The 27,228-nt window shown below is 29.9% G+C and overlaps 1 protein-coding gene across 3 annotated transcripts; it reads left to right on the top strand.

The window, feature by feature from the left end:
* The first annotated feature begins 770 nt into the window (after nt 1–770).
* LOC148312230 (uncharacterized) lies at nt 771–21,867 on the top strand. 3 transcript variants are annotated; one of them, XR_015839270.1, is made up of 11 exons: nt 771–1,326; nt 1,679–1,980; nt 2,768–2,987; nt 4,029–4,633; nt 5,379–5,548; nt 6,345–6,513; nt 6,780–6,895; nt 8,280–8,510; nt 10,753–10,966; nt 12,752–12,852; nt 15,536–16,192. XR_015839270.1 is itself a non-coding variant. In XM_088277612.1 (10 exons), exons 1-9 carry the CDS (start codon nt 1,156–1,158, stop codon nt 12,845–12,847), a joined length of 2,178 nt encoding a protein of 725 aa, XP_088133738.1. In that variant the 5' UTR covers nt 771–1,155; the 3' UTR covers nt 12,848–12,852; nt 21,696–21,867. The 3 variants fall into 3 exon arrangements, 2 of the variants coding, with proteins under 2 accessions (XP_088133738.1, XP_088133736.1); XM_088277612.1 differs by lacking the exons at nt 6,780–6,895; nt 15,536–16,192 and adding an exon at nt 21,696–21,867; XM_088277610.1 differs by lacking the exon at nt 6,780–6,895.
* Nucleotides 21,868–27,228: the final 5,361 nt, after the last annotated feature.

Raw genomic sequence — 27,228 nt, 5'->3', positions numbered from 1 at the left:
AATTGCAAAGAAGAAAATCCAGATCCGAAGAAAGATGACCAAAAGCACAAGCCAATCCAAACCAATCATCGTTTTAAAAAGCTAACTGACGTTCCGGACGGTAAAATTTCGTGTAATTCCGTGTAGTGCACAAACGCCCTTAGCATGATAAAACGAATGCTTGACTTGTACTTTAGTCCGTCTTTCTTTGGATCGGTGCGCGTGAATTCGATCACGCTAAACTGTCGTAATCGCTTTTATTTTTTTAAAACCGGACTGCCGGACGGTAAAATTCCGTGTAGTGCACAAACTGCCTAACCGGACTGCCGGACAGTAAAATTCCGTATAGTGCACAAGCGCTCTTACGTGGAACAGAAGAGCTCATAAGAGAAAAAAACAGGATTTTACTATTCTATATCAAAAAAACTTCAAAGATTCCTACCCTGAGACGATTTTTTAAAATTATTTAAAAAATCGTCATTATAAAGCTAGAATTAAATAATGAAAAAGTGAAATTTTATATTATTAATCTAGTAAAATAATTTATATTTTTACACAAAATAACTGCATGTTACGTAGAAACGTCAATTTTTATTTTTACTTATTCAGTACGTAGGTACTTGACTATTTATTTAAGAAACAAAGAAAATATTTAAAATATAGTAACCTGAAATAGTGCTTAACACAATTATACATAAGAACTATTTTCAAATAAATATTTGCTCAACGTGGTGAACATGTAACCATATACGCGCGTGTTGTATGTGTGGGGTCCGGGCGCCATTTTTATTGTGTTTGGTATTTTCGGGGTCGAGTTGCGCACGTCGTTGCTGTGCGCTGACTCTTTTTTTGAATATAGCTTCTTGTATTTTTATATACTAACTGAGATCTGTGATATGTTTAAAAATATATATTTTTATTTGATTTAAAATGGTCGTGAAACATTAGCCGCTTCAGTTTTTTTGTTGTGTTTCAACTGTCATTTGTAGTGCATCGCTTGTCAGTCTGGTTGTGCATAATGTTGCACTTTGTTGTTATTGAAACATTGAATGAAACAATGTGTTAATTGTATTTTTAATAATATTATGTCTTACAGACGCGTAATTGTCAAAGTTGGTTCAAAGATTTTCAAACTAGGAGATTGATTATGTTACCGCGAACCCGTGTAAATTAGCGATGGAGTACACAGGAGCAGAAGAGGATGTACCTACAATTACTACAATGGCATCCGGCGATTTATGCAGAGCGTGCATGTCCAGTGAAAATGATTTACAATCAATTTTTACGGCATCGAGGGCGATGTCTCAATCCATATCGGAAGTAATAACATATGTCACAGGAATCAAAGTAAGTTGACTTCAGCACCTATTATTAAATTAAATTGAACGATTGTATGTCTTGTGTCAAATGGTAGAAGTTGTGTCAGTATTTGAGTAATTGATCAAAAAGTGCCTCATACAGCTATTTATTTGAACCTAGATCTTTCAGTACCCGTAATAGATCTATATTTCAACATAGGTGAAGAAGACTATGGAAGTCTCGGTATTTAACGGGCTTGCGATTTGTCATTGGCTGGGCTATGTGACCATGTGTAACATTCACCATTCTACCGATGATTGACAATCACACTACTCAGATTTCTGAAGTTGTGTTTATTTTTCAATAGAAAGCTCACTCATAATTTTCTATTATTTTTCAGATTGACAAAAGTGATGAATTTCCGAAACAGATTTGCAGAGAATGTATTTCCCTCGCTGAACAAGCCTCCTTCTTCAAAGTTCAGTGCTGCACATCTGATGCTAACTGGAGGAAGATTTTTGACAGAAGTCAGGAAAAAAAACTTTTGATCAAACATGAACAAGAACTTTCCATTGAATTGGATAATGAAGTATCTTTATTGGATGACTTCATTGTTAAGGAAGATTCCAAGGATGCGGATACTAAATCCTCACAAAATTCTGATGATAGTGCTCTTTACCAATGTGCCGTGTGTAATCTTAGGTATAAAAACATATTTTTACCTTTATATTAAAGCATGTTATACTATTGTAAACAATAGAATCCAACAACATACTTTTCACTCGAAAATAATAAACTCGCCATATTTCATTTCTTATTGATACTAAAGGATACAGGGTATTTCAAAATAAAGTTTGTGGATCAATTTTTTAAAAAAGGGAGCCATTTATCGAAAAAAATGTTTATTATTTATTAAAGTACATCATTTGGGAATTTGTTTCTTAAAAATTAGATCATCCAAATGTAAACCCTTGCGTTTGCGGCACTCGTTTAGTCGAACGCCAAAATTTGTAACGACGACCCGGCAGGTAGACTCTGTGATGGCTGGTATTTTGTAACGAATATTATCTTTGGAATGCGCTTAAGTCAGTTTACTGGTGTAGATTTTAGATCCAATTCCGAAGAGCCAGATTACCAATTTACATACCAGCGGTGGGTCAGCAATTGACAAACCAGCGGTGGTCACGTATATATGCGTGGCCCGTCGGCCGATAGCCGTTCACGCTTTACTGCGTGATAAATATTTATATTACTTTAAACCTACTTAAATAATATTAAAACTAAAGACACACTTTACAAAGTCATATGAGCACTGTTAAAAAAATATTAGCAAGTTTAAAGAAAAATAATAATTTGGCCATCTCCTGAAATCCAGCTTTTCAGGTCGGCAATCAACGTGTTAAAGAGGAAAATATTATTTTTACATCTTCAAATTTTCTGCAATTTATTTTAAATTTACTCATTTTATTATATCATTTATTGGTTTTAGGTTTCAGTTGTGTAGTAAGCTTAAGGAACATATACGAGTAGAACACGATGAACATAAAAGCAAAAGTTGTAGTACCAGTAAGGCTACAAAACCTAAATTCACGTGTCAAATATGTTCCAAGACTTTTAAATCAATGACTGTTTTTAATTCACATTATCGTAAGTGTGAAATGAAAATTATATCTAAGAAGTCCAAAGAAAAACCAATTAAGGAGGAAATAGTAAGTATGGATAGTATAATCACAGTTTTATTTGCCGTTCATTTCATTTTCATATATTTACAACATTTTGAGTGTGTCCAAATACTTGTTCACAAAATCTGGATTATCTCCAATTACAGGAGTTATTTTCATATTATTTTTTGACATCTCATCAAAGATGAAGAAGAATATGGAAGTCTGGGCATTTGCCCCGTAAATGCCCAGACTTCCATATTCTTCTTCATCTTTGATGAGATGTCAAAAAATAATATGAAAATAACTCCTGTAATTGGAGATAATCCAGATTTTGTGAACAAGTATTTGGACACACTCAAAATGTTGTAAATAAATTATCTGGTCAAATTATAAGCTTAAATAATAAAAATGAAAATGGTATTTTCTGGCGTTTCTCATGTGTGTGATTATAATCCAGGATTCGGACCTCACATACTAATATAAGAGTTTCTGCTTAGTAAAAAGCTTCTTTACATCTCACCAATAGATGTCTCTAGTGAAGTTCTAGTGATTCAAGAACAAGGTTTCTAAATTGGTTCATTTATATATATATATATATATATATATATATATATATATATATATATATATATATATATATATATATATATATATATATATATATATATATAGAACTTCTAAGAATTTGAGTAGTGTGGTTGTCAATAATGTGTAGAATTGGTGAATGTTACACGTGTGTAAAGTGATCACTTAAACCAGCCGATGACGGTCGTCAGCCCCGTAAATGCCCAGACTTCCATATTCTTCTTCATCTTTGATGAGATGTTAAAAAATAATATTTTTATATATTTTATACAGACCAAATTAGAACCCAGTTATTTTACTTTGCATTTTGTGCCTTTTAAATGTTGTAATTTTTTTATACCACTAATTGATAATGGTATGCTGGTTACCTAACTTTTTTCAGTTTTGTCTCAGTGGCTTGTGTTTGCAAATAACGGGGGTTGAACCCAGAAATTTTGGTGAGAGTACTGCGACTGCAAGGCTTCTCAAATATCCAGAACTAATTTGTGCTTTATTTTTTAGGTTAGTAGCGATAGCGATACACCATTAGTAGAAAACTTAAGATTCGATGATCATTCGGAAACTGGATTCAACAGTAATGATAACATATCAGAAGGAGTGATAGATGACCAGATTGAAGTTGATGCAAAAACCGAAATTAAATTAGAAGTTGAGCCTTCGACAGTTGAAAATGATATTATGATTGAACCTGAAAATGCGGAGAAGAATGTAAAAAAAGGAAAAACATACACATGTTCTCATTGTGATTTATCTTTTTCATGGAAAAACTTTATTCTGCATATGAAATTTAAACATTTAACTGATGTAACAGAAAAACCTGGCAAAGTTAAGAAAGAGAAAGAGAAGAAATCGCAGAAAGTTAATGGTGCCATCAATAAGAAAAAATCTAAAAAAAGAAAACGCGAATCTATTGATTCCTTAGATATTAATGAAACCAATTGGAATGGAGACGATGGGAGTGGTGATGATGAGAAAGCTAAGAACGCAGTGCCTTACTCTTGTACGATGTGTGAGAGAAAATTTTCCAAGTCAACCGCTTTAACGCTCCATTTGAAAAAGCACGAGGATCAAATGAGCGAGATTCACACTTGTCTCACCTGTAAAAGGTATTTTATATTTAAATATTACATCACACTGTTTTTTGTGTATGATTATTTCTCGTTACTACTGAGACATTTTACTTTTGGTTACTATATAATTAATGCTGTAAAATACATTTAAAATACTATCCCAACTTGTAAAATGACTTTATTGTATCGTGGGCGTACTGGCAAAAAATGTTAACTCTCAAATCCCTGTTTGAATAATCGCTGTTATTTAAAGCGTTTAGCCTGAATAAATTACCCGTTATTAAACTGAAAGTTGAATTTGCGTGTAAAACCACAAATATGACATTTCAAACTACTTTGTTTATTTTGCCAGTTTATAGAACGTTGAAAACTTTTTGATGCAGCATAATTAGTCAAAATTTCATATTTTTTGAGTTAATTTTTGCCAAAACATTCCGATATATAATAATAAATTTAATATTTAAAATAACATATTTAAGAAATATATTTATTTTATATACATATTTATCTATTTTGGAAATATCAAATATATGACTTAACTTCCATCATTTCTTCATCTACTTGTGTAGTTATTAGTGAATCTTTTGCATTTACATAAAGTTATTAAATTTTTTATTTACAGAACAAATAGCATTACAAGAAATTAAGAACCATAAATACATACATATCACTGGTGAATGCCAAAGGGCCACAACGCAAAAAAAACTCAATTTTTTTTGTGTTGTGGCTTTTTGGCATTAAATTATGATAATTATTAAATATGTATTAAATAATTTTTCAGGGAATTTAAAAGAAAAGCTCACCTTGACAATCATGTTTTGACACATTCAGTTGACAAAGGCTTTAAGTGTAATCTTTGTGATAAATCCTTTGCCAGACAAGACAGCCTTTCTATGCACGTATCCAACCATGAGGGTATCAAAAAACACCAGTGTAATTTTTGTGACAAAGGTAACTTACTCATATATTCCATCCCCCTACTAATCCACTACTTCTTAAGACATTATTTGCAGGAAACGCTTAAAAGAATCTTTTGCATACTGTTAGTAGAGAGCAGAGGGGATATGCTTATAAGCGTTCTATTTGCTTGGCAGTGTGCGAGGGACGTCAAAAAACATTGTATAAATCGGAATTGTGTTTGAGGGTCGGGCGGCAGAGCATAATTAGGACCGGGGTTGATGAAAAAACTGCCCGACAATGTGTTAATATGACCATGCATCAGTTTGTTTTTAGAAAATAGATTTAAAATTCTTAATAAAAGTTAAAAATTCACATTAATCATGGTGTTTTTACTATCATCGTAAAGTTTTTGGCATTTACTTTTAAAAGATAATGTCTTCCAAATTTTGGCCGGGACTGCATTTTAGAACGTCCATTCTACCAATTTTCAATGCGCATTTAAGCATTTAAATCAGTATGGCGCTAATGATGCGAGTAATGCTGGCTGGCAATGCCTCAATTGAAGGTGATTTATTGTCAAAAACTTTACTTTATGTATCCCCAAAGAAAAAACATCTAGATGTGTTATATCACACAATCTGGGCTGCCATTCACCTGTCAAAAATGTGAAATTAACTCATCGAATCAATCTCTCAATAGAGGCATTGTTTCACGCACTGCAGCAAGTAACGCCGTCTTATTGAAATTAAATAAATGATTTTTTATTTGTCTAAGAATTTTATTTGTGTCCTTTCAATTAATGAGATGTTACTTTTTTTCTAACTTATAATTAAATTTTTCATTTCAGGTTTCAATATGCTTTCCACTTTAAAAGATCATATTAGAACACATACGGGGGAAAAACCATTCCTTTGCTCCATTTGCGGTCGTGGATTTAGTCAAAGTACCAACTTAAAGGAACACGTCAGACGCCACCAAGGATACAAGCCATTCAAATGCTCTTTTTGTGATCAAACGTTAGTAAACTCTTAATTCTTAATAATTAAGCTATTGATAGATATTGAAATCAGTCAATCTTTCCAGCCTTGGTGAATATTCATTAAAATTTTACTATATTAAATAACATATCTTTGAATTAGAAGTCTTAAATATATTGGCATTAATTCCAGTGTTATTTTGGAATTATATTTTAAATTTTGACTGCTGGAATCTGTGATGACTTCATAAGTTTCGTCTTCTTTCATGTTCCAAATTTATTTATTTCAATTATTCATTTATTTAGTTATATCGCCACTTCTCTCTGCCGCTACATTGAGGCTCTGCCCCCCCCTCAGCTGTCAGTACACACGTCAGCCAGAAAGGCAATGCCGGTAGCGCATAGAGCACCTTGTTACTCAGGTATTTGCAGCCAGTGTATGTCCGTGTGCAGCTAAAGGCGTTCACATACTTTCATACAAGCAAAGGTCTTAACCATCTCTGTAATTAAATACGCCAGCTGTTTCTCCATGGCGGTCATCTCTTGCTCTAGCTTGTCATCTCTCGGGTCGGTTGCTCGTAGTCCCGCCAACATGCCCAAATCCTATTAGGTTTACTCTCTTTCTTTCATCTGGCTGATAACGAACTCCGTAATAATCAGACCAGATGCAAATAAACCTGACTCCAAACTACCTTTTCTTTTTGCAACTACAAAATCGTATGGCAGTCACATATTGATGACTCTGGCATCTGTTGGATGAAAACTCGGGTAAAGACGGTGATCCGATACAAAAGATGGTGACTACAAATGTAAGAGATGTCCGGCGACAATGTTCCGAGTGTATGCTCTCAAAGCCCCGATTAGAGCTGTTGTGGATATCGCCTGTAGAAAATCGCATCAATTTGGAATCCGTAGGGGTGATAATTCTGAATCGTATATTCCAAAGGGCGTAAAGCAAAGCAGGGATATAAATCCATGCAAATGCTGGGTCGATGTGAAGGAGCAGTGCAGAGAAGTGAACACAAAGACTGGTCGAAAATTGATATATTATATGACACAACCTTACCTTAATATAGTCAGCAGTTTGCGCCCAGCCAATGAGGGAGTGGCCTGACTGAATGTTTTTTTTTAAATTTAAATTTCACTTGGTAAAAACCACTATTTCTTTAAGAACTTAACTCTTAAATTTAGAGTTAACTTCACATAAGGTATTTGAAAATTATGCAGAATGCATCGAAACTATACATTTTAAGAAATAATGGTGTTTACCATTTGAAATTGAAATTAAAATGGAATATTCATACATGATAGTAAAATATATATTTAATTTTTTGCTACTCCGATGCTAGTAAGTGTTTTTCTCATAGGGGATAAATAGTCCTTTATTGTTCAGGTTTATGTTTAAAATTAACAGGCAACTGATACCCTATGGTGCTGGCTGACAGACATTTTCTTTTTGTTGTACAATATTATAGTATTTATTGTTATATTATAGTTATTTCACAGTGAAAAAATGCTTATTATTACTGCATATTTATTCAAGTAAATAAGGGCATATTAAAATCTAGATTTCAATAAAAATCATTGAATTTTACTTGCAAAGGTGCTGCAATTACACCAGACTCAAAGAAAAAGTTGATTACAATGATTTAAGTGGATTAACAAAAGTTACAAATATCTTTATACGGATTGCTCTGAAAATTATTTTCTCTTAACACCTAAATATCACATGAAGCAGTTTTCAGCCCTAATTGAAAAAAAAACACACTTTTTCCTTTTTTTTCTCCTAAAGATGATTTTTTTTAGGTTTGTTTCCAAGGGTGAGTTGGAAGCTCACACACGTAAGCACAGCGGTGCACACCCATTTGTGTGCGATGTTTGCGGGGGTGGTTTCACCACTTCTAGCTCTCTTGTCAAACACAAACGGATCCACACTGGGGAGCGTCCATATCAGTGTGACTTCTGTCCCATGCGGTTCACTGCTCTGGGCACTCTCAAAAACCACAGACGAACCCATACAGGCGAGAAACCTTACAAGTACGTATATTTTTTATACTTTCTTACTTTCAGGAGTGGCCATATTCAAAATTTTCGGAGAAACAAACAACGGTTTGTATTTTTGTGTGAGAACAGCAGTGAAATAAAAACATTCACCCAAATTAATTTGTAATACAATTTTGGCAATTCTAAAAATGCAGGTATAATAAATAGGTAAATACGGATATTGTGAATACAACAAAAATAATATTTATCATTTATAATATCAGACACTGGATTAATCACCCTAGGAATGAGATGTCAATATTACTGGTATCTCAACTTGATAGTTACATTCAAACAGAACAAGTTTAATGATTGTGTCAACAATCTCAACCGATTCTCACCTGATTGTGTTACAATAAGCCATATTTCCAATCTGATCGAATATCGCACTGATATGTGAAAGGTTCTGAGACCATTGCATATATGTACCACCTTGATCTAAAAGCTCCCGGAATTTGTTCATAAAATTAAAAATCAAGATTATTCATCAAAATCAATATTATCCCTCTCAAAGTACTCTTCATTGACTGCAATGCACTTATGCCAGCACTTGATCAATCCTCGAAACATTTTATATAATCGGATTTCAGTATGGCCATCAAAGCCATCTTCGATTTTTCCATGACCTCATCTTGGATGCTGTAACGCGTTCCGGGAGCAGTTTCTTGAGTCAACCGAATAGGAAAAAGTTGCAGGGAGCCAAATCATCTTAATTTGGTGGTTTTTGGATGGTATTCATTCCGTTTTTACCCAAATGGTCACGGATACTGACGGTGCGTTATCGCGGTGCAAGATCCACGAGTTGTTTGCCCACAAATTAAGTATTTTTTGGCAAATTGCTTCACCCAAACGTCTTGAGCGGATCCAAAAGCGATGCCTAACTCCTCTGCCATCTCTTTAATTGTCAATTTGCGGTTTACGGACATCTAGTCTTTGTTTTTTTTAATGTTTTCGTCGGTTTTCGATGTAGATGACCTGCTATTGCGTTCATCATCGTTGACAGACTCATGAAACATTCGTGCCACTGGTAAACGACTTTTTTATTCAGAGTATCGTTGCCAAAACACTTTCCTAGCTTTTTTAATGTTATCGCACCACTAAAACCGCAAAATTTAATACAAACTCGTAGCAAATTCCATTCCATTTTTGAAATTGTAAAAATCGAAAACATGCACAATCGCAGATGTACTCGATACGGTGTCACTTTTACAAATGTCAAGCTATGAAACTGAAAATTTCATAGAATATCAAGGACAGATGTGGTAATCTAAGAAAAAAAAAACTCAAATGGGGTGACTGAGAACGCCACACGGTGGTGATTCTGGGAACTTTTTGTTCAAGGCGTATATACAGGTTTCAAGAATTATTGCAATATGGATGTTCAATAATGGGCAGAATGGTGATTGGTTACACATGTGTATAAAGTGATCACTCAAGCCAACCAAGTGCCAAGTCGTAAGCCCTGGGATGCTAGACTTCCATCGTCTTTCATAGAAAGAGTAACGATAGATGTTTTATACCAAGTTGGGATACCTACAGTACATTAAAAATACTTCAATTTGGCTAATTAAAATCAGGTTTGGCTAATTTAGAAATCTATGAATACTTTATTTTATATCTCCTTATTATTCATAACACCCTAACTAGGCGAAATAAAAATATATACAACTTACTAGATTCAAATCAGTGTTTGATTTTGATATTTAAAATACTATTCATTTATGTTTTTCATTTACTGGTTGTGTAGTTCTGCAGTTGTGTAGTTATTGTCGCCTATCGTTTTGTGTATTTATGTGATATTTAATGACCTTGATATTGAGTTTTTTTACCGTTTATGTACTTTGTGTTTACAACATTTTGAGTGTGTCTAAATATTGTTCACAAATCTGGATTATCTCCAAATAAGAAGTTATTTTTTACATTACTTTTAACATCTCAACAAGATGAAGAAGAATATGGAAGTCTAAGTATTCACAAGGCATACTGCCATCATAGGTGATCACTTTACACACATGTAACATTTACCAATGCTACCCATGATTGACTCAAGCCAAGCCGTACTCAAATTCTTGAAACACAAGTCGTAAGCCCTGTAAATGCCCAGACTTCCATATTCTTCATCTATGTTGAGATGTCAAAATACTTAGTGTTTTATCAAAACCTGTTTTTTTTTTAAAAAAACAGAATAATTCACTGTAGCGTTGCTGTAATTAATTTTATTATTTATCAATTTCAGGTGTATCTACTGCGATAAGGCATTTGCCCAAAAGAATGATCTAGTGTCCCATACCAGAACGCATACGGGCGAGCGACCGTACGTGTGCTCCATGTGTGGACATGCCTTCCGGCAGAGCTCGGCGCTCAAGACCCATTTCAAAATACACGGAGGAATGAGTGACATGGAAGCCAGCCGACTGGAAATGAGTATCAAAGTGCCCGATCCCATGCTAGTAAGAGCTAATTAAATAACTTCAATTGAAATTAACTTAGTAATCTGAAGTAAAAAAAAGTTAAAGAAGGCAAAATAACAAATTGAAATAAGTGAAAATAATTAGTTTATTTTCTATATTTTCAATAAATATTGTAAGAAAAAAATAGACTATGTTGTAATTGTAATGATAATAATTATTTTTAATTTAAGTTTTATTTAAAATGATTAAGGAAATACTTGTTTTTATACCACTTGAGTTTTTTAATGACTAGTTTCGGAAGCTAAACTTCCATCGTCAGGCCTGAATAATAACTAAAATATAAAATAAAAAACTGTTCTGTAAATAAGGAGAGTGGTAAGTTAGGGGGAGGGCGTTTGTCAAGGGGGCGGAATTTAAAAATAAAGGAAAAATTGAAAGCAAAGGTGAAGAATTTAGAAACAATATATTATATTTAATAAAATATTATTAGAATTTAGTTTTTTTTTGGATTTTTAAATTTTCTAAATAATTCATAAAATTATTATTAGAATTAATTTTTTTTGGATTTTTAAATTTTCTAAATAATTCATAATTTGGCCTTCATATGGTACAAGGTGTAATAATTTTAGGTTATGAGAGTGGAATGAGTGATTTGTATCAATTATGTGATTTGCAAATTCAGAAAAATAATTTACTAACAAGACTGATGCGATGTTCTTTAATTCTAATCTTTAAATTTCTCATAGTTTGGCCTACATATTTTTTATCACAATCTCCACACGAAATTTCATAAATACCACTTTTTTAAGCAAATGTTTCCTTAATCATTTTAACATGTCTTACCACAAAGTAAAAGCCGAAACAATAAATAAAATAAGTTTTACTTAGTAAACACCACTATTTCTTCAAATCTATAGTGACACGTGTTTCAACACATTCCGAATCATTTTCAAACACCGTATCTGAAGCTAATTCTAAATTTTAGAGTTGGGTCCTTGGACAGTGACTACAGCCTCCCCCCTATTGTCTATGTTCCCATTGATAAGAAATAAAAAATAGTAATACAATAAATAAATAAATAAATAAAATAAACAGCTCCTACCCCCCTTCATCCTTCAACGCCCCAAGGTCCCAACTCTGAAATTCAAAATTAGCTTTACATACGGTGTTTGAAAATGATTTGGAATGCATCAAAACACGTGTCACAGTAGATTTTAAGAAATAGTGGTATTTACTAAGTAAAACTGAAATAAAAATGGATAGATTTTTCCACAAAGTGACTGCCGAATCAATTCATGAGATAATAATAATAATACATATTTAGTTATCTTATACAGCAATTGTAGCTATGGACCGAATGCAATTTTAAGACCCCTTTGATAAAAACATGTTACTACAAAGCCTATAACAGTCAACATATCGTGTTCATGCAGGAGAAAGTGACCAAGTGCATTTTTTGCAAAAATGTGATCATTGACAATTTGATATATTACTAGCTTAATATTGCCATGAAAAAAATCCCAAAGGATCTTAAATTTGGAAGTATAGTATGTACATATATTGATTTGTCAAAAATGACGAACTGCATAGGTGTTTATTTTCTTGCCAAGCAATAGTGACTTAAATGACCCTCCTGAACATTTTACGTTTTGGTAGTTGGTCACTTTCTCCTGTACGACATATGCCCTGTTGCTGTTTACTCTATATCTCCGCTAGCATATTCCATGCGCTTAGACAGATTGTATTTTAATTGTAAATAAATACTACAACTTTTATTGTCCTGTGTGCTTGCCTTGCATTAAGATTTTTAATTTTCCTTTTTAGGCAATCACTGGACTCGTTCCGGCTATTTCAAAGGACACAGATGACGATTCAACAATGAATCTAATGATACCAAAAAGTGAAACAATCCAACCTTAAATTATGTAAGACTCATTACTCTTACATTTTAATTTTCATCATTATAAAACTTGTGTTTAAAAGCATTACTTTTTATTATTATTTTTTTAAATACAGTAAAACCCCGTTTTTACATTTTCCTAGGGACTGGGGAAATCAAATATGGAATAGATTTTGTCACAATGTTGGTTTATTAGCTAATAAATTAATATGAACAATCTTGCAGCCTCTAAAATGTTCAATAATTCATTTTATATTCACATGTATTTTATTTGGACGCGAGTAAAGACCAGTTTTTTTGTTGCATTTAAATTCGCATAGACTAAATGTTAAAAATTCTTGTAATAAACTAAACTGGTAAACATTTAGTTATGAAAGGTCGAAATTCCAATTTACAAAATGGTGTCTTTTTTAACATGGATTATGTAAAATGAGGGTAAATTTTAACATGGATTAAATTTTAACATGGATAAATCTTTAACATGAATTATGTAAAATAAGGGTAAATTTAAAATGGATTAAATTTTAACATGGATAAAACTTTAACATGGATTATGTAAAATATGGGTAAATTTATAATGATTTTTATTAAGGTAAAACTATTCTGTAGAAAAAGTGCAAAATGTAAAAGTGAGGTTTTACTATATATGTATAATTTTTTTATAATAATTTTTGGTGAAAGAAATATGAATGAAAATATTGACTTGTGATTCTCCCTATGTAAGTCATAAAAAATCGATGAGAGAAATCAAACATCATTTTCTGTTTTAATAATGCTATTTTTTGAATATGACTACTGCGTTGCGTGTAGCGACTCATTTAAGCGATTATTTGTTTGACATAAAACTATTAGGCGTACGCATATAAAATCGCCGTATGTCGATGATAAAACTAGCTTTTGTATGTGTACATACTTAATGTTGGCAATGCATCGCTTAATGCTCTTATATGTCAATCGACATAAAAGAGCATCAAGTCATTCATTTGCAGCTTCAATAAGTATTTTTTTCATAGACTTGAAAATTTCAAGTCTAGCACCAAAAAAAGGGTATTTGCGGGAAATTTTGTTTTACGTTTTTCACTAAAAGAAAACTGCTGCTAAGTACATAGAATGCTTGAGGAGGCTTATCCGGAACATACTCTGTCAGAAAAAACCTGCAGAAAATGGTTGAAACCAAAAAATATAATTTTAATCTTTACAATAAAGAGTGTGGCAGACATCAGCTCATCAAGCTAAATCGAGGCTTGAGGGAAAAACGTAATGAATGCGCCAATATGCATAGTAAAGTGCTGCATGACAATGCCCAACCGCATGTGGCTTAGCCAGTCCAGGAAAGGTTGGAAGGGCTAGGCTGGGAAGTGTTACACCATCCCGCGTATTCACCAGACATAGCCTCTTCAGAATACCACTTGTTTCCTTTAATGCAACACTTCGGTTCCTACAAAGAAGTTTAAAATTTGATAGTCTGATGGATTTCCCCAAAAGACCAGGATTTCTTTGAGCACGGATTCTGTGCTTGCTTGAAAGATGGGCAAAAGTAGTAGTTAGCGACTGCAATTATTTCGATTAATGTATTTTTTCCCTTTAATATAAAAAAAATGGTTAAATATAGTAAAAAAACCAGTAATTTTATATGCATACACCTAATATATAGTAAACACATGACACTAAGCAAAAGTATGACAAATAAATTAAAACAAATTCGTCATGCTATTACTTATTACAAACTGATATTGTCATCTTGTAAAATAATAAATAATATTTCACAATATGTAAATACTGTTGGTTGTATAAGCGTGATCCTGCAATTTTTTTAATCATAGATTGTGTTAATCCTGCTATATTACTTGTATTTGTTACACCTGGCAACACTTTTATTTGAGAGATGTGGCCGTAAGCCTTGATTTTTAGTCACATTTATTTGAAGCTTAAACAAGTATTTCTTTTACTCAGTTGAAAATGATGGATTTTATTCCAACAAAACATAATTTCAAGAATATTAATTAAGTTATTTTATCGCAAAAAAAGTGACGTAGAAACGTATTGCTTGCTTGCAAAAATTTACAGTGAGCATGCTCCATCGAATACATCATGTAAAGAATGATTTCTATGATTTTGACATGGAACAAAGAGAATATGTAGGATTAGAATATGAGAATAGACAAATTATTTTTTTAGCATGTCAATGCCAGACCACATGTTTTTCAACCGATAAAAAACCACTAAAAGGGGCAGGATCCGCTGCATCCATCTGACATTGTGCCTTATCATTTGTTCCAATCCATGCAGTCATCGCTTTCTGAAAGACAGTTCACTTCTTTCGGAAGTATTAAAATTTGGCTGAATAATTGGATGGCATCTAAAGAACTGAACTTTACAGAGAGAAAATCTGTAAATTGCCTAGAAATATGGGCGGAGCTACTAGCTTGAAATAAAACATACTTAAAAATTGTATGTACTTCATTTTGTAAATAAATAAATGTCTTTTATTGATTAAAAAGGGCGGAATCATACTTTTACATTCAATATATGCGATACATATTTTTTTAAACTTTAATAACCTATGTATGTACCTAATACATTATTTAATAAAACTATGTTTCGTTGCTTAATTGATTTTATATATTCATATGGTGATAATGTTGATCAAATATAATTTTACATAATTTTTGCGTATTACCAATTATTTATGGTTTTTTTCCCCACAGTTCTAAACAAGAAGATGTCAAAAGTTGAATAAATTGACCGCCAAACAGCAATACATTTCCAACTGAAATTTAATCTTATAGAAGAGGATTTTTAAAAGGAATATATATACACAGTTTGCATTGCATTATTTTAAAACCAAATTCAAAGTTGTAATAAATTAAAGGAGTATATATTTTTACGCTTTTCACATTTTATAATAAAAAAAATTATACAGTTCATTTGTAAAAATATCCTAAAATAAATCATTCTTTTTAAATACAATAAGAATGTGTTTTTTACAGAATTAGTAAATCACAACTAAATACAATGCAATTTTTTAAGTAAATGTGGCTTTTGTATTTCAGAATTCAAACAGGTTCAGTAAAATAACTATAATATGCATTTAGTTTTCATATAGAAATACAAAGTTCTTTTTTAACACACTCATCAATTACTGTAAATATATTTTGTTATTTCATTCATAAACTTCATAACATTTGAATGAAGTATTTTTTTTGTATTGTAAGTTTTTTTTTGTAAACATTTTATTTTAATATTATCCTTTATAAGATTATTCATTCATTCAACATTTTATTGGTTATTTAAATAAGTACACGTAATCTCAATGTTTTGTTTATGTTAGCAAATTTCATTAAACAAAAAAAACAAGAAACAAATTTCAATTGCGCTCAATGCAAATCAATAAAACGCTAATTTTATACACCTTTCTCTAAATAATTTTTATAATCTCTATTTTATGAAACAATTTTAAGAAATATCTCGGTAATAGACATTTCGAAGAATATGGTTTTTCATATTTGTAAAAGTCTAAAGTATTTTTATATAAAATATAGTAAAAATATTTGGTTTTTAATGAAAGCAATAATAATATTTTCGAAAAGATATGTTAAATCGATAGAAAAAATCATATTATAGTAACCATTTGGTTACCGAGACTTTTCGGGTTACTTTGCCAGAAATACCGCAATTTAAATATTAATAATTCGAAAGTAAAATGTGTTGAATAATTTATAAACACTCTGTGCCATTGTTTTATCTTGCGCGGCAAAAATATCTCAGAGTTTAGTTAACTAAGTGTATTAAAAAATATCTACTAACAACTTAATGCTGCTCACTGAATGTCAACCTTCTTTTTAGCCTTTTTTCCTTTTTGCGAATCAAATGACTTCCAAACCAATTGACGACAACCGGTGTTCAAAGAAATAGTTTAGGGGTGCGAGTAATTAACAAATATATATTTTTTTAGCAATATTTTTTTCAAATTTTTACCTTGAAATGTAAAAATTATCTTTTTGAATAGTATCGCATCTTTACATAACTTACTTTTTCCAGATTTTTTTCCTTTATTATGTTTATTTTTTTCTCGTTTCTCTTTAAGTATTTTTGTAATTTTGTAACATATACATGATCGTTTAATTCAAAATTTTGATGGATAACTTATTGAAAAAAAAACGTAATGTTAATCTAAATTTTTTGCACAATCCTTAACATACTGTCCATAATGTATCTGATACTTATATCAATCTTAACATCAGATCAATTTTAACATCAGATCAATTTTAACATCAGATCCGATAGATCCGGTATTTCTCGCTAGAGTACCGAAAGCCGATATATTGGATTTTGGTAACCAAAGGGTTAATTTTCATTCTTAATAAATATTTTTTTTAATTTGATTTTTAAAAATTTTGATATTAATTTTTAAGTGCCATATATTCTTATTTTAGAAATATTAGTGGATACATATTTTTACATTCCTATAAGTTATTTAGCACCACATGAACAGTAAGTTTTGTTTGGCTGAGTGAATAATATTTTAAATTATGTAATTGTAACAATTTTTAATAATAAGGGAAATTATTTTGATGTGAAATAATCATTTTTCAGAAAAAGTAACTGCCTACTACGCACCTTGCACATTGACAGTTCTTTTTTTTAATGTAAAAAATAGAACTAATAATATAATTGCATTGTTAAAAACATCAATAAATTTTTTATTTAATTTACTTGAGCAAGTAAAAAGTTTGACCGTGATCTATGGGGACAGTTTTATTCCTGCGTTTACTGGTTAGACAATATTTAAATTGAATGCAAAGTTTTAGTCAGCAAATTTAGCATTATCAAGTATTTAATTTTTCATCATAAGGATATCTATATAAATAATCATTAAAAGAAATATGTATTATACTTATACTTTAATTATCGAAGCTTCCAATCCTTCATTTCACTCAAGCTCTATGCTTCTTTTTACACTAATTCTTCAAGTTCAACCTCAGGTATTGTAATTTAATATTATATGCACCTGAGTTGAGTGAACCATATGTAAATAAAAAAATATTTTGGTTACCCTTAATATCCGAGCCGTGATTTTTTTAGCAAAATAGATCTAATTTCAAATACTGTTAAACCATTACCTTATTTTTCATCAGATGAAGATATAATATGGATATAAACCAATTACGTTATGTCTTTTTTGTTGTTAATATATTTACAGCTGCTTAAAGCTTTACTTTAATGTGATGCGAATTTGTATGTATCTTTATATAATTTTATATTGTCACCAAAAATGTATCCATTTTTGAAGTAAAGATGTAGTCAGTATTATTTTTCTTTATCATTGTATATAAAAATATTGTAAATCTCGTAAATTAAGTTTGTCTATAATCTTGCCTTATAAATGTTGTGCACGAGAAAGGTATATAACTGCAATAAGATTTATCCTATCTGGCCTTTATTTAACGTGTTCTCTATTTTATTGCTAACTTTTTACAAAATAGTAGCTCTTATAAATTCTAGAATAATTTACTTTACAAATGATGATTATTACACTTTACAAGGGTAATGAAGCATTATTTAAAACATTCACTTTAGTTTTCTTGATGGAAGAACTTCCAAAGATCATAGCAATTTACATCAAATTATATAACAGGTTGACCGGTTTCATTGCTCTCGCAGCATTGTGATATTACATAGTAGATTTAAATGTTGTTAGCTCAAACTTCAAAACTGCCAACTGTCAGTTTTGCAGGAGTGAGTTTTTTTCTACTTTCAAATATATTGTATTAATAATTTAAGTCATTTTTATGGCCCCTATGGACCAATGATTAAATTTGTAGTTTGGAATGGTAGATCATTCAGTTTGTCTATGATTCTTGTTGCTGGTGAAATATGTTGATACAGGAAAAGCTTTAAGTATAGAAAGTTCAGTTGTTATTTTGGTTACCATTTACGCTAAGGCATCACACCATCACTTACGGCAAAAAATAGTAGGGGCCATTACATTTTACATGTTAATGTAATTATAATATTCAAGTTTAGAAAAAAATTCTTCTCACTCCTGTAAAATTGATTTTGTTGTCTGAGGCAGTCATATGGAGGCAGTAATTGATTAATGTAATCAACATTTTTAAGTTCGTCCACTTTGATATCTTATTTTTCTTTCCATAATTAGTTTATACTGTTCCAATTCTATCTTATTGAAACCAATGAGTATCAACCTGTTAATTAATTTATTGTTGTAATTTTTTTATAATGATTATGTAATTTTGAAGTATTTTAGTTTAGGTTAGTATATATAGATGTCTTGTATTTATTTAGTCAGTGTTGCTGTAAATGGTCTAATTACTGTATTCAATGGTCAGTATTATAATCCAAGTGATCTTTATTTATTTAGCGTTATTATAAATATGTAGTCTGATTACTATATTCAAAGGTCAGTATTATATCCATGTAATCTAACTAAATCCATATTTATTTATTGTTTTTGAAATGGTCGGATTACTGTATTCAAAGATCAGTATTACAATCCAAGTGATCTGACGTGATCCATATTTCTTTACTTTTTTTTATAGACTTTCCTTTAAATAACTTGACTAAATAAATATAAGTAGTATTTATGCATACGGGGGTGTTTATTTACACTAATAATTTTGTAGTTTTATATTGTAATATGCTTAGATTACATTTTTTAATGAATAAAAGTTTGCAGCAAATATTTGAATATTTTGTGTATTTTTTTCCGTTGTCCTGTGCTGCCGAAGCACTGAAGCGAATTTCCTTTTCCTATTTTCATAAACATTAACAATGGTAATTAAAAAGGATGAAAGCAATTATTTGCTTAAGTGAAAAGAAACGATAGTGATGGTTGTTTATTCACAAATATTTTTATTTTATTCTTACAACACGTGGGTTTCATTATCTATGGTAAGGTGATTGTGTTTTTTTTCAATGAAAATATCTATACTCGAAGAGAGAAATAATTGAATACATGGAGTTGTCAACTTCTTCAAATAATTTTGAAATGGATTGAGGACACCCAAATTCACATCAGTGCGCTATTCACTTAACTCATGATTTTCAACTACTTTTGCTTGTAATCCGGAAATAAAATGTTTATTGGCTATTTACTTTGTGTGTTTTTGTATGATAGTTTTTATTGCATTGTTTAGTAGGTTTCTTAAAGATTATTTTCGAAGGAGTGAGGGGAATCCGAGAAATATATTTTGTGATGCTTTCCAATCTTTATCAAACATGAGGGGTTAGTCTGATGTGTAACTTTTTTCACCTTATTACATTTTGCAATATGAGACGTAGATAATTTTATTAACACACTAAGGATGGGAAGGTATTTTTACCTGTTTGGTCTATTGATGCTTAAGGACGGGAAGGGTACTAATACCTTCTGCGCCGGCTTCCTTTCCAAGTTATAAATGAAAGAATGACATATTTAATGTTTTTATATGAATATTATCATCCAATCTCTTTGTTGAAGTCTTAACTATATGTACATAATTATCAATTCCCGTCGCCAGCGATCCGCAGGCATAAAAAACACCAGTCCTACGTGTTTTAATGTCTATTAATTCATGCATCTAATTATAAAAATACTCAATCAAAATCTAGTACAATTTATTTAGGGAAAACTTTAAATATATATATATATATATATATATATATATATATATATATATATATATATATATATATATATATATATATATTGTATTATTCCCACAGGCCGATCTCAACTTTCGCACATGATTGGTTCCTGAAAATGTGTGCGAAAGTTAAATGTTCCAAAGTAGAGGGATGTAAAAATAAAAACACCAAAAATAGTACTTTCAAATTAGTTTTTATCAAAAATATACATTGTATAAAAATTATATTTGTTTAAAAAACTTGTCCAGAGTTGTATTTTACTATTTTTTCTTTTCTTCATAGAGTTCTGTAACATAAAATACTTTTATGGATCACCCTACGCACTTGAGATATGCAATCTCCACTGGGATCTTATTCTTCCATAATATTAAAAAATGTCTCGAGATGCGTATAAGCTTCCTTAATACTTTTCATGGTGATTTCTTCGGGTTCTTCTTCCTCACTTTCAATTTGTATATCATTTTCATTATCTTGTCGGTCCATTAGAAATTCATTAGTCAAGGGTTCAGAATGAGATTCAATCATCTCATTAATATCTTCACTGTTAACATCCAGGTTTACTTGTTCATTAGGTGAACTATTTCAAGTGTGATGGTTTGTGGAGTTTCATCAGAATTTATGAAATCACCCATCATTTGTGGGCAAAGTTGTTTCCATGAACCTTTCATTGTTGGCTCTTTATTTCAGCCCATGTGTCTCCAATATTGTTTATTTCGTTCCATATGTTATAATTAAGTACGCACATAACACTTCCACAGTACAGACCAGGTTCATATGCATTTCATAGTGTGAAAGGGAAACAACTACATGGAAACAAAACATTTTTGCATTATTGTGGATTTTTTTTAAATGTGTAAAATAGCGAATTGTGCGAAAGTCAAATGTGGGAAAGATGAAGTCCGCCTGAATAACTATGTATTTAAAAAATCAACCTAAGGCTTTTGCTGTCCAGCGTGTTAAGTAATCTATGTTCATTATCATACAGACTTTGGCATTAACCTGACAATATGATTCACTATAGTTCAAGAAAAAAATTCTTTTGCGTGACTATGTATGTACAGAAACTGATTTTATCCATACAATTTTTTGACATACAGGGTTCTGTGCTTTCTTTCATTGCAAATACTCATATTTTTAATTTCAAAATTAACATATTTTTTTTTTGCAAATGAGTAGTTTTTGTTGTGAAATGTTAATTTATTATTATTTTTCATTTAACAGGATCTGCAGACTGACTTTGTAGTTTACCAAGAAATGAATCAAAATATCTACATGCTGCCGTCAAAACACGCTTAGTTAATTTTGTTTTTTAAATTCCAATGCATTAATGTGGATTTGTTTACCCCGAGGAAGAACAGGTAGAAGCGACCTTTTATTCTAAAAGAAAAAAAAATTATGTCGAAATAATGATCAATTTAAATTTAAGCATCTTTTAATACATTGGCAGTTTGACAAGTACCCGTTTTAGGAAATAAACTATAAAAATAAAATGTACTGATTTCTCAATATTTTAGTTTCTTTTCAGTTGATTATTATTATTATTCAGTTGATTCATGGTACTTGTCCATAAAATTTCCAACTTTTATTTAAGCCGTCACATAAAAGTGTTAATAAAGTAATCTGGATTAGGCTTTTAATATCAAGGTACAAAATTTATTTTATATTTTGAGTATTTTTCTTCCATATCTAAGACTTTTCACAATAATTACATACAAAGCTAATCTGTTTTATCAAATAAATACATGTACTTACACCTCATTGATTTATTTACACTTCATTATATACTTTGTTCAATTTTGCAACTTGAAATTTCACCTATGTAGAGGACATATAGTATGTTTTTATGTAAGTAATTTGCATATGATTTAAAGAAATGTAATTATTTTATTTGAAAAAAACTCATTCCAAACTTTAAAAAACATTTTTACACCCTTTTCTCATAATATTAATACAAATATTAGGTGATTAATTTTGAAATCAATGAACTTTTACTGTAATGTAATTTTTAAGGCATATTGTGTAGTTTTAGCCTTTTCATTGTGATATTTGAGTATTAATGTAAAATAAATAGTCATCATATTTTACTGCCCTGAAATGGTATGTTTATCTACAATTTAATTTAATTTTATAAAACTAAGATGTATTATTTTATTTATAAGATTAATACCCCAACAAATACACCAATGACAACACTCTGGCGAAACATATTTTGTTTTGCTGTTCATACTAATGTCCAAACTTGTAGTGTAGCGCTTAGCACATTTTAATCATGTACCACGGTTCTAGAATGATTGTGAAGAAGATTAATTTAAAAATAAATATTTTCACTGTAATAATTGCAGTGTTGCGGAACACATAAAATTTATGACCACTACATCTATCACTTTCAGTGCTCAATTTTAGTCACAAGACAAAAATATTGCACTCCGTCATGATATATGCTGCTTTAAGGAAAAATATTGTATTTTGGATCAATAGATTAAAAATATATATTATATTGGAGTTTATTGAAATGAAAAACAGCACTGAAACATTTTTAAAAATTCTATTTTACAGTATTTTGACATATTTGAGTTATGTATCATATATTTTTTATTGTTTTTACCTTAATGTATTTTTTAAAGAGTATTAGAAAACGCATTAATCTTTTATTAATCTCTATCAAGTTTGAAATTTGATATGGAGTTCAACAAAATAATCTCTACACCTTTAATATAATAGTTTAGAATATTTATACACAATGTAAAATTGACATTTTTAAAAAGTATGTACATATAATTGCTCCCATATATTAATGTATTGACTGATTTGTATCAAATAAAATATTTTTTCTGAAACATTACTACTTTATTTAATTTTTTTTATTTGTTCGGGAATTGTACAGATTTACATTAAAAAAGTATATAGTAAAAAAAATCGTTACATTAACAATAATAAACATTATTTTAAATAATGATTATTTAAAATGTACTTACGGTATATTATCCATGCACCGAAAATAAAATTAATGTTTTTTTTGTTGTAACAAACAGAAGTAAAGTAAAAATCTAGACCGCGTATTATCCGTACACGTTATCTTCTTACTGTAATTCCAGTCCCGAGTTCTAAAACATCACTCATTTTTAACAAACACTGTTTAAATTATTCCTGACTTAATCATTTTATGATTGAATATGTCATATTTTATATTCCCTCTCACTTGAATGAAGACAGTATCCTGGAAATTCTTCAATATAAGGATTATGTTATGAAACTGAAATATTGATTGCAAGTTGAGGCAGATCAAATGCAGTAATTTTATGGTTTACTTATCATGGAAACTACTTACCTCTTAATGCTTTAATTGGCACATTTCTTTATTTAATTGTTTATAACTTTGAAAAAAATATTCCTCAATTTTTTTTAAACTTAGTTTTACTCTTTTTTTTATTTTTTTATAAGTTTTACTTAGTAAATACCACTATTTCTTAAAAGCTACACGTGTCACAGTAGATTTGAATATATAGTGGTATTTACTAAGTAAAACTAAAATTTAAAATGTATAGATTTTATCACAAAGTGACTGCCGAATCAATTAATGAAAGAATTAAACTACATTGGCCCACAGAAATTTGCTTTTTTAACCCATCCGCATATCAGTTTTTTTTCAAAACATGTATATAAAGAAACTAATTGAATGTATCCCCGCAAGTAAGAAAGTTGCTTCGCCCGGAGGGGAGGTGATATGGGTTGTCAAACAAGGGGGCGCTAATATTTTGCACCTGATAAAACGAGAACAAACAAAGAAATAATCTTTAATGCAAAAAAAGGTACCGCGCACTAAACATCAAATGTTTAGTGCGCGGTCCAACAGCTGACCAATGACACCGCGCGCGTGGCTGCGGCGTCAACGGCATTCAAATTCAACCGAGTTATAAAAATAAACTATCTCATAAAATTATAACTTTTACTGTTTTACCAATAAATATGGTACATATAACTATTATGCACGTATTTTATTGTGTGTCTAGATCAGAAATGTGATAAATTAACATGAAAACTTGAAAAAATAACTCAATAAAACATTACTCCTGGGATGTAATGTTTTGATTTCTTACTGATTTTAGTTGATATTTCAATCAAAAGGATAATTCTATCCTTACAGGGACATCTTTGGTCAAGTGTCGTCAGAAAATTTGTATTAAAATTATAAGAAATAATGCATTACAAATAGCTTTCTTTACTGATTTGTAGATATCACACGAAAGTATCTTTATAATATGAACTACCACGAATGGGGGCGTGGCTTAAACGGCGGCTGATTTGCAAATGTAAAAATATACCTGCCGCCAACAGTTGGCGGCTGATAGGCCGATGGGTGAAATAAGAAATTATGAACAATAGTGTGAAAAAAAAACATGATTGGTTGAAGTCCAATGAAAATACACATAAGGCAATCATAAAATTATTTATTTTCAAAAAATATATGCAATATACAAAAAACAAGCTAACATTATAGGCGTGAAGTTATCAAGGCACTAACATTATAATTAAATAAAAATATATATACACTTGAAAAATGCATGAAACATATAAAATATTTATTTCCTAAAAACTATGCGCAAAGTTTATTACAGACATATAAAAACAAAGCTTTTACTCCAATTTTTATTGAGCTGAATGTTAGAAATATAGTTTGCGAGTGTATAAGAATACAGTTGATTCTGTTTTATTAGGTCTGCTGCTTATTTTGGTAGTGTTATTTTATTTTTAAACAATAAATACCCTATATTAATGCACGAAAGATAAAGAAGTTTGTATATGTGTGTTTACAATATAAGAAAATGAGGACACGTTGGATGTTTCAATTTTAATTATTTATTTTAAAGAGTACTTGAGAAAAGATAATAATTTACTATGCAATGATGAATTGAGTATGAGGATGCTACTATCGTTAAATCAAAACATCATGCAGATGAAAGGAATTGTTACAACTAAAAACATTAAAATATGCATTCTATTTTTTATTCAGTATGAATTATTAATTTCTTACAATTTATATTTTCATCCAGGAACGAAGTAATAAATAAAATATACCTACATATTTAAAAAAGAATATATTATGTGTTTAAACAAGGTAAATAAATTATATATTCAACAAATGAAGTGACATAAATTATGCAGTTCATAAGAAAGAAAAAAATCTGGAATGCAAACCTGGGTCCATTAATTTAAAAAAATAAAAAGTTTTAAGGAAAACAAAATATTATAAAAAAAAATAAATATAAACAATCTAAATTAATAACTAGTCACTTACACAAAAAAAAATAATGTGAAAAAATAATACTGCATTATTTTGCTTAACATAAATTATCATTTCTATATAGAGGTATTAAGAAAAACAAAACCTAAAAAAATTATATAAAAAAAATGCTAAGTATGTATATTTATTTTATCACAATTCGATCGACATTACCACGTAGATTGAACCTATTTTCTAATTTGTGATTAAGCTGATCGATTTAATTTGCGCTTAAGTTTGGAATATTATATTTTATTTATACCAACTTTGTACTTATCAATATAAATGATAATTAGTATATTCACATCAGGTATAAAGTATAATTTAATAATACAAGAAAGCTCTAAAAATATCCATAGAAAATGAGTTTGTATTCACTTTTATCTTAAATAGTGCGATAAATCTGTGGCAATAGTAAATGATTTAATTAGGGTTCTGCAGAAATATTGAGGTAGGTTTTATCCATTAATATTAAAAAAAGGAAATTACCACTAACCTTTTTACAAATTATTTATAATATTTATGCTGGGCAATTAGTTTTTTTAGAACAAGAAAAGCGTCATAATATGTCATTAAGCCATAAATAGGTAAGCAATAGTTATAACAAATATATTTACATATGTGTGTATCACATAACTCATAAATAAGGTAAGTAGTAGATATAAAAAAATAATATATAATATAAATGTGAAACATCATCTATGCAATTGTAATGTATTTAAAAATCTTTGTTTTTTTATTATAGCGTGTTACAAGATGTGGAATACAAAAAATATTAAGTTTCAAGATATTTTTTAAGTAAACTTATACTGGAATCTGGAACTATAAACAATAAATGCAATTTTATCTTGTTATCTCAAAAATTTCAGATCATGGACTTACATCTCATATTTTAGTTATTGTTACATTTATTCCATGCATAAAATAATTTCTGAATATTAAAAAATAACCTCCACCTTATTTGACCTATGACTTTTATAGGCTGTAATTATTATTTATATAATATTTAACGAAAAGGGCTTAAGCTTTAAAAGTGCATTTATATATGTATTTATAAAATCATAAAACTGACCTATTAGGATTAGAATTTATCTACATTACTTATTAAAAAATATCTTTTGCACATTAAAATTGTTAACAATCAATGCGATTTACATAATTAGTATGAATATATACTGAGTCAATATAATGACTAAAATGTGATGTTAAAACCTAATTATCCACAACTAGTATAAATAAAATAATAAATAAAAACAACTTAATACACTCTCATATGCAGTTATTACTTAGAAAAGTCAGCAATAACATGAAAGTTACAAAGATTGCAACAAAGTTAGGTTAGAATGATATTTTTATTAATTAAAATGTATGATTAATCAAAAATATCAACTGAGCCATGTGGTGTAAATGTCATATGAGATTTGAAATGCGGTGATGAGTAAAATCATTTTTGTAATTAAACATGATAACTTT

The sequence above is a fragment of the Brachycentrus maculatus genome, unplaced genomic scaffold (assembly GCF_059751285.1).
Source record: "Brachycentrus maculatus isolate JH-2025_06_01 unplaced genomic scaffold, ASM5975128v1 h1tg000048l, whole genome shotgun sequence".
In the NCBI taxonomy this organism is placed as follows: Eukaryota; Metazoa; Arthropoda; class Insecta; order Trichoptera; family Brachycentridae; genus Brachycentrus; species Brachycentrus maculatus.
Note: the sequence above shows the minus strand (reverse complement) of the source record. Positions and strands in the feature narration are given on the sequence as shown.

Bases quoted from the DNA above. Each gene is read 5' to 3' on its own strand.
- LOC148312230 (XM_088277612.1), top strand. From the start codon at position 1,156: ATGGAGTACACAGGAGCAGAAGAGGATGTACCTACAATTACTACAATG. The intron at 4,634-5,378 runs GTATTTTATATT...ATAATTTTTCAG, and splicing joins ACTTGTCTCACCTGTAAAAG to GGAATTTAAAAGAAAAGCTC. The intron at 10,967-12,751 runs GTAAGAGCTAAT...TTTCCTTTTTAG, and splicing joins AAGTGCCCGATCCCATGCTA to GCAATCACTGGACTCGTTCC.